The sequence below is a fragment of the Ranitomeya variabilis genome, chromosome 3 (genome assembly GCF_051348905.1).
Source record: "Ranitomeya variabilis isolate aRanVar5 chromosome 3, aRanVar5.hap1, whole genome shotgun sequence".
Lineage (NCBI taxonomy): Eukaryota > Metazoa > Chordata > Amphibia > Anura > Dendrobatidae > Ranitomeya > Ranitomeya variabilis.
In genome coordinates, this window is record NC_135234.1 from 398524784 (window position 1) to 398539324 (window position 14541).

Below are 14541 nucleotides of genomic sequence, written 5' to 3' on the forward strand. Positions count from 1 at the left end.
GCTGCGCTTCCCCATTATACGACATTTGCAGATCACAGCATGTACAAAGCGACAGGTTCCCTTTAACGCATATAACAGCTGTTTATTAGCCTATGTGCATAGTATACAACACCTAGAGTATGAAGCCCACCCACTGGGAGAGGGCAGTGGTGCAAAGTCTCCAAACACATGGCGTGGCAGAGACAGGTCTGCTGGTGTATACTGTGGGCGATGCTGCCATTCAGTAACTTATGAATGTTTACATGTCTGCACGTCTTCCCATCTTACAGAATGCCAGCCTTCACCGATTCATTGGCATGGACAAAGTCAATATCACCGGTATGGGTGAGGATGTATATCTCAGTCTAGGGCCATAAACCAAGTCCTTCAGTGTGGAGTAGATGTCCAGGCAGTTAGCCATTTAGTACTGGTGCTGTGATCCACACCCAGGCCCGGCCAGGTTTTCATAAGACTGACTTTTGGCATGATGTTAACCATTGCTTTATGACAAGTAAAAAAATAAAGACAAAATACAAGGGGGTTTCAGTGGAAATTTTATTGGTGTAGTATAAACTGAAGCAGCTCATTTTCCAGGGAGGATGATTCCATCATACTGAAAGAGAAAAGAAAGTATGTCACAAAATAGAATTAACACCAGGGCTAAAAAAAAAATCCAAACCCCACTGTACATGTTGACAGCAGAACACACATGCAATATGTATTCAGGCCCCATTAAGACCAGCATATTTTTTATATATATATATATATATATATATATATTTTTTTTTAAACACACTTGTCTTGAGTGCTGGTATCAGACACTCCTGATTCATTGAGGTGCACAGCTCTTCATGAATCAGAAGTCAGTACAGTGGCATGCACCATGCTGCAAGTCTGTCGTTGACAAGAGAGTAGTATTTGTAGTACAAGAAAAAGCGCAGCTCATGAATTTGACAAGCAGCAGTTTCCATGTATCTGTTGCAGCACTCCCCAGTTTGTTGGAAGTTTTAGAGCAGTCTAACGTGCCAATATTAGGAGAGTTTAGAGGGAGCCTGTCAGCAGGATTGTGCTCAGTAGCCTACAGAGTCAGGTTGGTGCTGTTACACTGATTACAATGATACCCTGGTTGGTGAAGTAGTCTTGTGGTTGTTTAATCTGTAATTGCAGTTTAAAGGTAATGAGATTATGGTGCTCTGGGATAGGTCCTCATGTGGTTCTCTGCTTAGGTATCCATCAGTATGACAGGTTACTGATCTGTGACCTGCCCCCTATTGTACATGCTGCATATACTATTGTGGAGTTACAAAAAAAAAATCCTCTTCATCAAAATGGCAGTAGCATCAACCGCATTCTGATAGATGCTAATGTGCAAACACAGCCACTGCTATTTCGCTAGAGAGAAAGAAAAAAAAAAGTTGTCTAGCAAAAAGGCACCACCACCATTTTCATGGAGCCAAATTTTCTTCTCGAGCAAAATGGTGCCAGCGCTTGTGCAGTAGCATCCATCCATGGTAGACACCATTTTGATGAAGACTTTCTTCTATGCCCACAATAGTATATGTAGATGTAAAATAGGGGGCATGTCACCAAGGATCAGTGACCCATCATAAGCCCATAAGGATTAATATATAAATCAGACCACCACATAAGGGTATCATTTTAATCAATGTAACTGCTAAATTTACTGAGAAAAACCCTGCTGACAGGCTCACTGTCTCACTTTAAGGCTTAGTGCACCTTGAAATGTTGCAAACACTTTAGGAAATATTCATCCTTTATGTCAAGTTTATAAATCATACCATGTATTTTAGCAGTACGACAGTATCAGACAATGCTGTATTTATACACTTTTCCTATTAGGAACCATTAACCCCACTGTTTACCTACAAGGAATTGCCTATAGTCTGCCACTACCACAGATGCAGTCAGTACTGTCAACAATCAAAAGTAAACTGGTATTAATTTCCAGGTGCAGGAAAAAAAAATGCTAACAGCTCTGCAACATTGTAAGACTGATAATGTAATGAGATACCACAACACAAGTCCTGTGCTTAGAAAGGCTATAAATCCATGTAGGTCAAGGCAACAGATTAGCCATGCCATTAACCTTACAGGCAACAGAATAGCTATGGAAATCCAGAAGAACTATATAGTATATTGCCCTTGCATGGCCACCTTTCCATGTAACCTTGCCCAATATCAAAATATAGTTAGGCTGCTTTCACAAATCTGTTTTTTGCTGTCAGGCAAAAACTGGCTTTTTTTTTTTTTTTAATAAACAGATGCGATGGATCCTTTTTTTGCCAGATCCAACTAGCTGATATCTGGGGGGAGGGAGAGGGTTTTAACCCATGCACAGTTTAAAAAAAAAAAACAGTGTTGCCGGATTCAGTCAATTTACAGATCTGGCACCATAGGCTTCCATTATAGCAAATGCCAGATGCTGCCGAATCCTTAGCTTTATGTTTTTCCAACAGAGGGGGAAAAAAAAAAAAAAAAAAAAAAAAAAAAAAAGTGTTACTAGGTCAGTTTTCTCCGGCCGCCGGGAAACAAATTTGACGGATCCGGCAAAAAATGGATGAAAGGCAATCAGTCGCTAATACAAGTCTATGAGAAAAAAAAAAAACACGTTTCAGCAGCAAATTTTGCAGGATACTTCTCAAAATTCACTGGATTTAGCCCGACGGCAAAAAACTGATGTGTGAAAGCAGCCTTACCAGTACCACAGCATACTGCACTTTATTCTATTAGTTCTGTACAGTGTAAGAGTGCAGTTTAATACCTGTGGGCTTGACTAGGGTAGTTTTACATGGTGAGAATCACTGCAGAAACCTGCAATTTTACCATCTAAAAGGAATTTGCAGAAATCCCATTTCTATGCATTGAGCAAATATTCAATCAATTTCTGCAACTAGTTTGCTTTGTGTTTGTTCACGATTGTTGGGGATGTTTGACAAGCTAGAAAGATCTAAACCGTTTGGGAGAGCTAGGCTACACAGGCCTGCTAGATTATCCAAGTAATTGGTTTATAATACCCAGTCTTAAAATTTGAACTGGTCATGTCCAGAAATGCCATTTAGCTGCAGATATATTGCATTCAAGGTTACAGTATGTTTGGCTAGCTTACTAGAGAAGCTTTACTATCCCTGCAGCTGGTCACTTCCAGTCAGGGCTGTGCAGGGAGCAGGTACCGTCAGTGGCACTGATCATTCCCCAGAACTCTAGCCTTCACATCACATGCTGTGGAGCACTTCATACTCCCACTATACCGTGACTTAATCACTTCCTGCTCCACCCCCATGACTGGAAGCAAGCAGCTGCAGAGAAGATACAATTTCATTTGTTCAGCATCTGCTGATCCGGTTAACTGGCCCAACAGAACTTAAACATTTACCTGCAGATTATTAATATATCTTTAGGTAAATGTTTGCAATACCATTCTTTAATACTTTTATTAGGGCATGATCCCATATGCAAATATGCTTTTCTGCACAAAAATATGCAATAGCAAACGGTTCTTGCTGCATTATTTTTTTGGGGTGTAGCTTTTAAAGTGTTTCATGCAGAAATACTACATTTAGACCCAATAGGTTTCTATGGGGAGCCTGAAAAATGATAAGGGAAAACCTACAAATCCGTCTAAACACTTAGACATGTTTTCATGAAGTCACATTTAACCTCTTAAGATGGCATATTGCTTTTCATGATCCAAAAAAAAAAAAAAATAACTCATGTGATAACATTACCAAGAACATCAGCATATAGCCCAGGTGGACCTAAATGCATTCATGCTCACCTTCTGTTGGAACCAGCGCATGGCCTCCTCTTTGCCAATTCGGTGCTTGGCACCAATGGTTGCAGCCTTATGCTTTTTGTCAGCAATGCTGAATCCAGGGCGCCCAAGAACCTGTAGGGAAGTTATACCACTTATAAAAAGGACTGTTTTTGGTAGAGCAAAATAGATCAAGAATAAGTGTATCACTACTGGATAACTTGACACTTTGGCTAAAATATATTGGTAAGTGTTTGGGTGTCTAAAGCAGGCCTACTTTTTGAGATAAGCTTAACACAAACCTATTTACTAGATATCTGACACGTTCAAAGCTAATTTTGGATTCCAACACTTGAGGTTAGATGTGGTGCCACTTTACCCAGCTACAGCAGGGCATGCAATGTCATACTGCCTATTCTGGTTTTGCCAAATCAGTGAAGCTAGAGTAGAAAGTGGTCAAGTTTATATGTCACTACTAGATGGTGGCCCGATTCTAACGCATCGGGTATTCTAGAATATGTATGCGTAGTGTATAGCGCAGCCCACGCAGTACATCGCGCAGCCCACGCATATAGCAATGTGGGCATGATATCCCTGTTAAAAAAAAAAAAAAAAAGAATTAAAATAAAAAATAGTTATATACAGTATATACTCGAGTATAAGCTGACCCGAGTATAAGCCGTCCCCCTAATTTTGCCACAAAAAACTGGAAAAACTTAATGACTCGAGTACAAGTCTAGGGTGAAAAATGCAGCAGCTACTGGTAAATTTCAAAAGTAAAAATAGATACCAATAAAAGTAAAATTAATTGAGACATCAGTAGGTTAAGTGTTTTTGAATATCCATATTGAATCAGGAGGCCCATATAATGCTCCATAAAGTTTGATGGGCCCGATTAGATGCTCCATATTAAAATATGCCCCATATAATCCTGCATAAAGGGTAATAAGGGCCCCATAAGATGCTCCATACAGCCACTTGCCCCTTATAGTGCTGCACAAGCGTTATGGCCCCATAAGATGCTCCATACAGCCTCAGAGCACCATTCACTTTGTGAGCTGATTTGTATAGGCACTTTCTCCTACACCGCCATATTTTGACGGGGAGATTAATTGGTATTATTTCCTTATTTTTTGAGTGGTTCCGGTATGTGTGCACACCGCACACCTGTTTACCGTTGTTATTTTTGGTTACCTTTATTGCATGCCATTTCTTGGCCAGATTACCGTTTGTCTTTATTATGCATCAATAAAGTATTTTCACTTATATGTACACGGACTGTTTTGGTCGTCTTTTGGCTTGTTAGCCATGTGTTTTTTCTGTGTTCTATATAGCGACCAGTCCATATTAAGTAGTCCTTCTCATGCAGCTGGCCATTTATTATAGTTGATAGTTGAATTATCATCTTTATATTGACATTTTTGCCATGCTGACCGTTTTTGTAAGTATTCTCTTTGTTGCTCCTTAATAGTGTTGCACAAGCGTTATGGCCCCATAAAATGCTCCGCACAGCCACTTGCCCCATATAGTGCTGCACAAGTGTTATGGCCCCATACAGATGCTCTGCACAGCCACTTGCCCCATATAGTGCTGCACAAGTGTTATGGCCCCATACAGATGCTCCGCACAGCCACGTGCCCCATTTGCTTTTGCTGCCATAAAAAAAAAAAAAAAAAAAAAAAAAAAAAAATCACATACTCACCTCTCCGTCGCTCAGGACCCTGGCACTTTTACCTGCTCCTCGTGCGGCTCCGTCTTCGGCACTGACGTTCAGCAGAGGGCGCGCACTGACTACGTCACCGCGCCCTCTGACCTAAGCGTCACTGCCAGAGGACGATGAAGACAGAGCCGCACTGGAACGAGGAGGGGTAAATATCGCGCTGCGCTCCCCCTCCCCGTATACTTACCTGCTCCTGGTGCTGTGTCCCTGCATCTTCTTCCTGTATTGAGCGGTCACCGTTACCGCTCATACATTAATGAATATGCGGCTCCACCTCTATGGGAGGTGGAGCCGCATATTCATTTCTGTAATGAGCGGGACCATGTGACCGCTCAGTACCGGAAGAAGCTGCAGCGCTGGAAGAAGCAGGGACCGCGCCAGCAGTAGGCAAGTATAATTACACAGCCCCCGCCCCCCCCTCACCTGCCGACCCTCAGGTATGACTCGAGTATAAGCCGAGAGGGGGACTTCCAGCCCCCCAAAAAATGTGCTGAAAATCTCGGCTTATACTCGAGTATATATGGTACTCACCTTCCGTTGGCACCTGGATCCAGGAAGCGGTTACTGACGCTTGGAATCCACCGAAGCTCCGCCGAGCCACTTGCCCCGGCCGCCATCTTCCTTTCCCAGGATGCATTGCGAAATTACCCAGATGACTTCGCGGTCTCGCGAGACCACCAAGTCTTCTGGGTAATTTTGCAATACATCACTGGGAACGGAAGATGGCGGCCGGTGCCAGCGGTTCAGCGAACTACGGAGGGTGAGTATAGCAGGGGTTTTTTTTTTATTATTTTTAACATTACATTTTTTTTTTTTTTTTTACTATTGATGCCGCATAGGCTGCATCAATAGTAAAAAATTGGGGACACAGGGTTAATGCAGCGGTTACGGGTGCGGTACCCGCAGCATAACGCGGTCCGTTACCGCCAGCATTAACCCTGTGTGAGCGATGACTGAACAGCATATGCGGGCGCCGGGCAGTGAGTGCGGGGAGTAAGGAGCGGCCATTTTCTTCTGGACTGTGCGCGTTGCTGATTGGTCGTGGCAATGGTCGTGGGCATGGTCGTGGGCATTTTGCCACGACCAATCAGCGACTTGGATTCCATGACAGACAGAGGCCGTGACCAATGAATATCCGTGACAGAAGGACAGACAGACGGAAGTGACCCTTAGACAATTATATAGTAGATTCTCCACTTTATACAAGTGATAAAAGTTACACCCCTCCGTCCAACAAAGTGTTCTATTTGCCTTAATATTTGTTTATTTTACTTGTATAGCAACATTAATTCCACAGAACTTTACATACATCACTGTCCCCCATTGGGGCTCATTCTAAATTCCCTATTAGTAGGTCTTTGGAGTGTGGGAGGAAACTCACGCAAACTCAGGGAGAACATACAAACTCCTCGCAAATGTTGTCATTTGTGAGATTTAAACCCAAGACTCCAGCGCCGGAGAGCAACAGTGCTAACCACTGAGCCACCATGCTCACTTTTATAAGATTGAATGTAAGCATTTTTACAACCAAGATATTATACTAGTTGAAAATGTCTAATTTTCACAACTGGTCCATGTTGTATTACTCCACAGTGATTACGTTGGAAAATAGTTTGGCTGAGTGTACCATTATATTTTTGGAATACTTTGCAGAACCACCGAAGTGCCAGAACCGTAACTGCCAAAGGTAATGCCAATTTGGGAACTAGACCACCCACCTCAATGAATTCATACGCATGTAGTGTCCATTTTGGTCCCAGCTTAGTGTCTAACCATAGAAATAAAATGGCAGGCACCACCCTATATTACAGGAATCTACCTATTCCATACTAAAAAAATGATATCTAAACCGGAAAAAAAAAAAGTATGCACAAGAATGGGATTCACCAGAAATTGTTAGATATACAAGCCAAAAAAAAAAAAAAAAAAAAAAGTGTTAGATTAAAAGCAATTAAAGCCCATGGCTTTATTTGGCTTGTTGTATATTTAATAAAAATGTATTAGGTGATCCCAGCTTGTGCCCAATACATTGCAAGAAAGTGGGTTGTTCCCACTACAGTATTGCCACACATGTGGATGCCAACTGGGGATCAGCAGGGATGGGTTGAATCTGAATTTTGGTGCTCAGATTTTATTTTGAGAGGGAGGGTGAGCCATTTTGTGCTTCCAGAGGTTTGATATAACAGTAATGTGGAAAGCCCCTATATGTGATAGAAGGATCTGTGTAGGAACTTGGTTTTTGTCTGTCAGAAGTTCCAAAAGGCCAGGGTGCACACAATCTGAAGGAGCAGCGCTTTTTACACAGTGCATGTTTGCTGTGTCCAGAGTGCTGCCGTCTATTGAACGCAGGTGAATCCACATGTATTCACTGAACCGCGCAGAGTCACCACATCCAGTACATTCCACGGGTGAAATTTCTCTGCGAGAGAAATTGACATGCTGCAGTCTGGAACGACTCCACATATCTGTCTTTGTGGGTGATCTGCAGGCATCTGGACATGGGATTACTTGATATCCCATTCACTATGCTGTAACGTCTGACCACTGCTGGTTTGACACTGCATAAATATATGCAGTACAGTGCTCAAATTTATTTACAGTAAACCACAGAACAAAAATGCAGTAATGTTTCGACCCTGATCCGGGTCTTTATCAAACCTCACTTGTGCAATAGAGAACAGCCAAGGGGCTGCAGCATAGAAAACAGAAGTCCCAGCTGGGGCTATTGTAGCAGGATGGCGCCGTCTGTGGTGTCTGTGGTGTGGTGGTGACACCACCACAGACTGTGCCATCCTGCTACAAGTAATAGCCCCAGCTGGGACTTGTTTTCTATGCTGCAGCCCCTTGGCCGTTCTCTATTGCACAAGTGAGGTTTGATATACGCAGTTTCTGACCTTGTGCACATACCCCATAGTTATACCAATAAATTTCCACTCAAGAGTTTTCAGACATGGAATTAATGCACTTTTGGTTTTACAAAAGCTGCATTTACTGGCCAAACTGGTGTATATTTTACAAATTTTATTTCAATTAATTTTCTCAAATGTGTTACTAGGGGATTTGAAGTTTCTCAAGTCTTTATTTTGGGGTCCATGAACAATCAGACAGCCATTAAACAGTACACAGCAGGGGCACACAGAAGATTGTCAACACAGTTTTTTTTTGTCTTGTTTTAAACACCAAATGGACAAGCCTGAATTTTGCAGACATCTGAATAGTACCAGTTACATGTTCTAGCCGTTTCTTTCACAGATGCAACATTGACTTGTGAATGAGGCCTTAGGTATAAGTGCTTTAAAGTGGAAAACCACATACATCATCCAGACCTCTTGTACAACAGCTAGTTTGCTTGAGTTGAACTGGTCTAGATAGTCTACAGCCAGACAGCATCGACTCCAGACTGATACATCTAGTAAACCATCATGGCATGAGCATTTTATTGCAGTTCAATTAGGTCTGTACACAGACAAGCACAATGCTTCTCCAATCAAACTCCTAATTGCAACCTTGGTTGTTCTCAGCCTCATGGCATCAGCAGTTTGCACTATAGCAGTCCACCATGGGGTTCAAGCCTCACCAAGGACAACATCTGCATGTTCCTGTGTGGGTTCTCAAGGTACTCTGGATTCCTCCCACACTAAAGCTCACAATTCAAAGAAGGACTGATCAGGAATTTAATCTAGCCTGTATCTCTCACCAAGTGAATTAGGACTTGTTGGGAACATTTCAAGGGAACCTGTCACCCCCAAAATCAAAGATGAGCCAAGTCCACCAGCATCAGGGGCTTATCTACAGCAGATGAGGACATCATTTTATGAAGATAGGAGGCCCCGGATCGGACCCGAACTGCAGTGGGACCGCCCCTGGGTGAGTATAATCTAACCTCTTTCTCATCTTTCAGGTTTCATCGGGGGCTTATCTACAGCATTACAGAATGCTGTAGATAAGCCCCTGATGCTGGTGGGCTTAGTTAATCTTTGATTTTGGGGGCGACAGGTTCCCTTTAAACGATATTGTTTTATTTAACCAATCTATAGTGGGCAGCACGGTGGCTCAGTGGTTAAGATGGCAGCCTTGCAGCTCTGGGATCCTGAATTCAAATCCCACCAAGGACAACATCTGCAAGGAGATTGTATGTTCTCCCCGTGTTTGCATAGGTTTCCTCCGGGTTCTCGGGTGTCCTCCCACACTTCAAAGACAGACTGAGAATCTAGATTGTGAGCCCAAATGGGGACAGGGATTATAATGTATGTGAAGTGCATTAATGGCACTATATAAGGGAGGAAAAGAAATATACTAATGGCTGTATTACTATCATAAGCGAGTAGTTTTTTTTTAACAAGATTGTTTCTTACCACACAATCTACATGTTTGCCATCACTAATTGTATCACCGAGACGTTATGGATGACCGAAGTGATTAACATCCAATCCATTTGTCACATATACAGATGAGGGAGTTTTGAGTTTTTGAACAGTGTATGGGCCCAAACTCCTTTCTGTACAGGCTCAGACTTCATATTGAGTCCATGTACTGCTGTGCACACATGCTCATGCAGAAGCTCAACACCCCTGAAACATGCTACAGAAAGGTTTTAGGACATGGACCTTTTGTGTTCTACTGTACAAGTTAGGATTTTGACATTAGTCAATTCAGAAACTTTAACAGGAACTATTCACTTTAAGGATGCCTGAGCCATTGGCAACATGAATTGACCTGGTTGCATGACTGAAGACAGGTACTGCAGTGGTTCAGAGCAAGTGTACCTTGAGACAGAAAAGCTAGACACTGATTAAGCATGTCCTGAAAGCTTCCCTGTGCCTCAGTAGACCAACAGGTCTCTCCGCAAGTACTTTGGGAGAGGCCTACCAGGCAAAAGGGATCAGGGCAGATAAGTCAGCTGGCAACTGTCCCCTTTAATACAAGCTCCTAAACGACAGTACTACAGTCCTGCCTCAATTACCGATGGGGCAATTATCTGATGCCAGGCCTACATTGAGGAAGCTGCCTCTCATATACATACCACATAAAAATCCAGCCCATAAATTCCAATGCTTGGGTCATATTTAATTCCCAGATCAATGTGCTCCTGGATACCAAAACCAAAGTTTCCTGTGTCAGAAAAGTTGTTCTTCCTCAGTTCATATTCTCTGACCTAGAAGGTAAGAAGAAATAAGTCAGAATTGGCATTAACCATAAAAGCAATTTAAAGCCCTCCCATGAACTTTAATCTAAATCAGTATCTAGTGTTAAACTCTGCACTGTTCTGGTCTTCCAAGTGATTACTGCTTTTTAGACTAGTCAATTCAGCGTTGATCAAATTTGATCAGGGCCCTGATTATTCAGGAAGCTGTAGCGCTTCCTGAATAAGCAGTAGAGGGAACCTGGCTACCTAGAATGCACCAGCTGATCAGCTGTCCAGCGCCACAGCTGCATTACTGTCACAGCATGGCTCTCCATGCATGTGCTGTGACAGTGAAACAGCCGCGACACATGCAGCTGTGGAGCTGAACAGCCAGCGTGATCCAGGAAGCCGGGTTCCCTCTGCAGCTTATTCAGCAGGCACTACAGCTTGCCGAATCAGCAGGGCCCTGATCAAATTCACACAACTCTACTCAATGCGCTCTGATCTGACGTGCCTTACAGTGCAAGTCTATGGAACGTTAGAACGAGGCTGCATTGGCTTACATTGTTGAGAGTTCAGGGTGACACCAAGGGTCCAATTCATCAAGACTAGCATTCAGCCCATATCTTTATCAAGATTGTTGTTGAGTCAGACATACCAATTCATGAATGGGCATATTCATTCATCAGGAGCACTGGCCAAGAAATCATCAAATTCTACTCCAGCCCCTTTGTGGCATAATGCATCCTACCGCCTGTCCTGAATTTAACAAGCAGCGGTCACCATGCCCCTGTACCACCTAGGATACTGGCATAAAAGCTGTAGTGCATCAGGTCAGTGTGAACCAGATAGTCTGAAGAGCAGTGACGTCACTTAGATTAGAACCAGAGAAGACTGCATCAAAACCATTGACATACCACACAAATTTAAAGTTAAAAACATTCATAGGTCTAATATCCAACTCCAGTGAAAGACCTGTTCTGTTGTGCACCCATTTCCAGATATTATGTTTCATTATTAAACACTTCTAAAACATAATACAAGTCTTAATTGCTCAGGAGCATTTTTGTAGCTCTAATATATATATAGTTATCAGCTAGCAAGTTTATAAGAGCAGGTTATACAGCTTACTGATTATCCGCACATTTCTACTAGTTGAAGTGCTACTTCCAGTACAGGACAGCATTTGAGTCAGCCTGTTGGTGCTGTGTGTGAAGGAGACCGACCAGCCATTTTGAATAGCTAATGCAGTTCCCTTAATATTCACCATAGTCAAAAGGGCTCATTTAGCCTTCACAGAAAGCGTTCCAGCCATCCTCCATCAGTAGCGATAAGATGCCAGAGGAAACACTTGGATATGCATACACAGTACACATTACAGGTTTTAGCACCTGATGACCACTGCACTATCATGGACAACATCTCTTCCGGCCCTTACACCTGAAGGAGACTGCACTGGAGTCACAGGGTTAATGTAGGCGAGCACGAAAATTTTCACTTTTTAGGAACCAAGCAGTGGCTACACCCCTATGACAGCTTTATGATGCAAAACCAACTAATCACAGTATACCCGCATACAGATGGTAGTGTGGCAACAGCTTGAGGCAGATGTCACTAGTTTTGGTTTCTAGGAATCTTGGGTTCAGAATGGTATAACAAAGCCCTATATGCATTGGTTAAAGGGGTGTCCAGTCCGAATCAGTAAGTCCACAGTCTGACTGCAGATTTGTGATTTCCCCAGACAAGTACTGTGCGCTGGAGGAAATTGCAGCCTTGCTGATTTGAAACGGACAATCCTGTACTCATTTATGGGGACAGCTGCCTAGCATTAGACCTCCATGGTTATCAGGCTTCTGCCAAAACCACCCATTATGGTATATATCACAAAAAGCAATGCAGATTACCGGTTTGGTTAAAACCTTTTAACTTTTGATGTACTGTTTGTAGTGAAACATGAAAAATTAGAGCTCAGCATTAGTAGAGCCAACGACCGTAATGCCATGTACCTTTAGGCCTTTCTCAAGAATTTCTTCTGCTTTAGCTCCACGGACTGTACAGTGAACTGCAATCTTTTCATTTCTCCTGATTCCAAAAGACCGCACGGTGTAGCGAGCTAAAAAAAGGAAAGATTGCAAGAAGTCTTACTGCATAACACTAGACATTCAGCATACTAAAGTATTGTGCATTGGGACAACACAGACTAGTTGACACATTTGGCTCTGCAACACCATCACAGATGTAAAATGGTCAGCCAAGAGGCAGCACAAGCTCAAACCAACGTCATGTTATTGCAGATACCAGCAAGTACAGCCCATGATGCCAGCATGTTTGCAGTGTGCCACCAACCAAAAGTGGGCAAACATGCTTCCAGCTCAATCGGTCCACCAGACTAACCTTTAGAAAACACAGGGGTCTGCCCAGTGAGCTGCTCCAGCACTTTGGCTGCTCGGGTCAGTCTGTCACCACTCTCACCAACACAGATATTGAGGCAGAGCTTGCGGATTCTCAGCTCACGCATGGGGTTTTCCTTCTCAGATTTGTCCTAGAAGAGAAAAAGCATTTTAGTGCATGGTTTATTAACTAGAAAAAAGTGCTATAAAGTACACAGCTCAAACGCAAAACCAGTGAGCTTTCATAAAAGCTTCTCAAACTCTGTACATTTACAGAAGTAGCTACTGAAGTACCAGTATTGCCAACTAGCATGTCATCCTCTCCCTTAACTGGGCAGTATAACCCCACTGTCCCCAAGCACAGATCTCTCCAGGACCCGGGAATAGCAGGATCAGGAAGATGAAGTTCAGCATTTAGCAGAACAGTCACTCCATTCACTGCACTCCTCACACAGGCTGGAACAGCACAGCAGCTCAGTGGACAGCCTGCCAGCTATTGTGTCCAGGGCGAAAAACCTAAGAAGGACAACATCTGCAAAGGGTTTGTATGTTCTCCCCGTGTTTGTATGGGTTTCCTCTAGGGTCTCATGTACACACACACACACACACACACACACACACACACACACACACACACTACCCCCGACCAGGCCGCCCCAACCCACATCAGCCTACCCCCACCAGGCCCCCCATAGGGCCACAGCCAGCCACTCACAGCCTGCCCCCTCCGGGCCCTTCCACGCCAGTCTGCCCTCACCATCCCACACCGGGCCCCCCATCCCGCTACAGCCTGCCCCCACTGGGCCACTCACCAGCTGCCCCATAGGGCATGCCCAGTCATGTCCCCGCACCAGCTCAGCCTGCAGCCCAGCACAGGATGTGAGCACAGAGCCGCCCACATACAGCACAGCCGCCCACATACAGCACAGCCGCGGCACTAGCCACTAATAGAGCGGGGCGCTATAACACGGCTCTACCGCTGCCACCATACACATGAAGCCGACAGAGAAGCCTCCACTCCGCCATAGGGACACAGCAGGCCGCCGGCTCCACAACGTGCAACCATTCCATACCCGCTCTAACGGCCGCCACACAGCGGGGGCTGCCCGCAGCCGAGAGCCCGCACCCGCCACACCGCAACATGGAGAGGATGGCTAGGGATTCATCAGCAAGGAATCGCGCCCTCAGCTCGCACTCACCGCCATGTTGGGAGATTGGAAGAGATCGCGAGACTTCCGTTTTCTCCTTATATACGGCGAGAGGTAGTGACGCCGCCGTCTCCTGGACGCGCTCTTACGTAGGTTCCCCGATCACGTGATTTTCCACAGTCATGCGCAGTACAGTGAGTAAGCTGGAGGCGGTAGTACACACACTAAACAGAGGTTTTAGGTTGACTTCAATGACTTGACCGGAGAGCTGGGAGAGACTTGTAGCTATGGGCAGCACAGCTGACTGGGTGTGCATTAGAATTCTGACTGAACAGACGTGATATCATTGTCACACTCACCGGCTCCTACAGAGGTCAGGCATGTTAGCAGGAAGCAGGGTAACGGCC

The 14541-nt window shown here is 44.1% G+C and overlaps 1 protein-coding gene across 4 annotated transcripts; it reads right to left on the reverse strand.

The window, feature by feature from the left end:
• Window positions 1–520: 520 nt before the first annotated feature.
• RPL11 (ribosomal protein L11) lies at window positions 521–14328 on the reverse strand. 4 transcript variants are annotated; one of them, XM_077296153.1, is made up of 6 exons: window positions 14186–14328; window positions 12991–13138; window positions 12603–12709; window positions 10495–10626; window positions 3776–3886; window positions 521–592 (listed from the first exon to the last, which is right to left on the reverse strand). In XM_077296153.1, exons 1-6 carry the CDS (start codon window positions 14189–14191, stop codon window positions 563–565), a joined length of 534 nt encoding a protein of 177 aa, XP_077152268.1. In that variant the 5' UTR covers window positions 14192–14328; the 3' UTR covers window positions 521–562. The 4 variants fall into 4 exon arrangements, with proteins under 4 accessions (XP_077152268.1, XP_077152269.1, XP_077152267.1 ...); XM_077296154.1 differs by having other exon boundaries at window positions 14060–14186; XM_077296152.1 differs by lacking the exon at window positions 14186–14328 and adding an exon at window positions 13978–14076.
• Window positions 14329–14541: the final 213 nt, after the last annotated feature.

What these genes read in the sequence shown, in the direction of transcription:
- RPL11 (XM_077296152.1), bottom strand. Translation starts at nt 14,052, where the DNA reads ATGGTTGCACGTTGTGGAGCCGGCGGCCTGCTGTGTCCCTATGGCGGA. An exon ending in GACCCCTGTGTTTTCTAAAG is followed by an intron (nt 12,710 to 12,990) that starts GTTAGTCTGGTG and finishes TCCTTTTTTTAG; the next exon opens with CTCGCTACACCGTGCGGTCT. An exon ending in TGCGCTGGTTCCAACAGAAG is followed by an intron (nt 593 to 3,775) that starts GTGAGCATGAAT and finishes TTTCTCTTTCAG; the next exon opens with TATGATGGAATCATCCTCCC.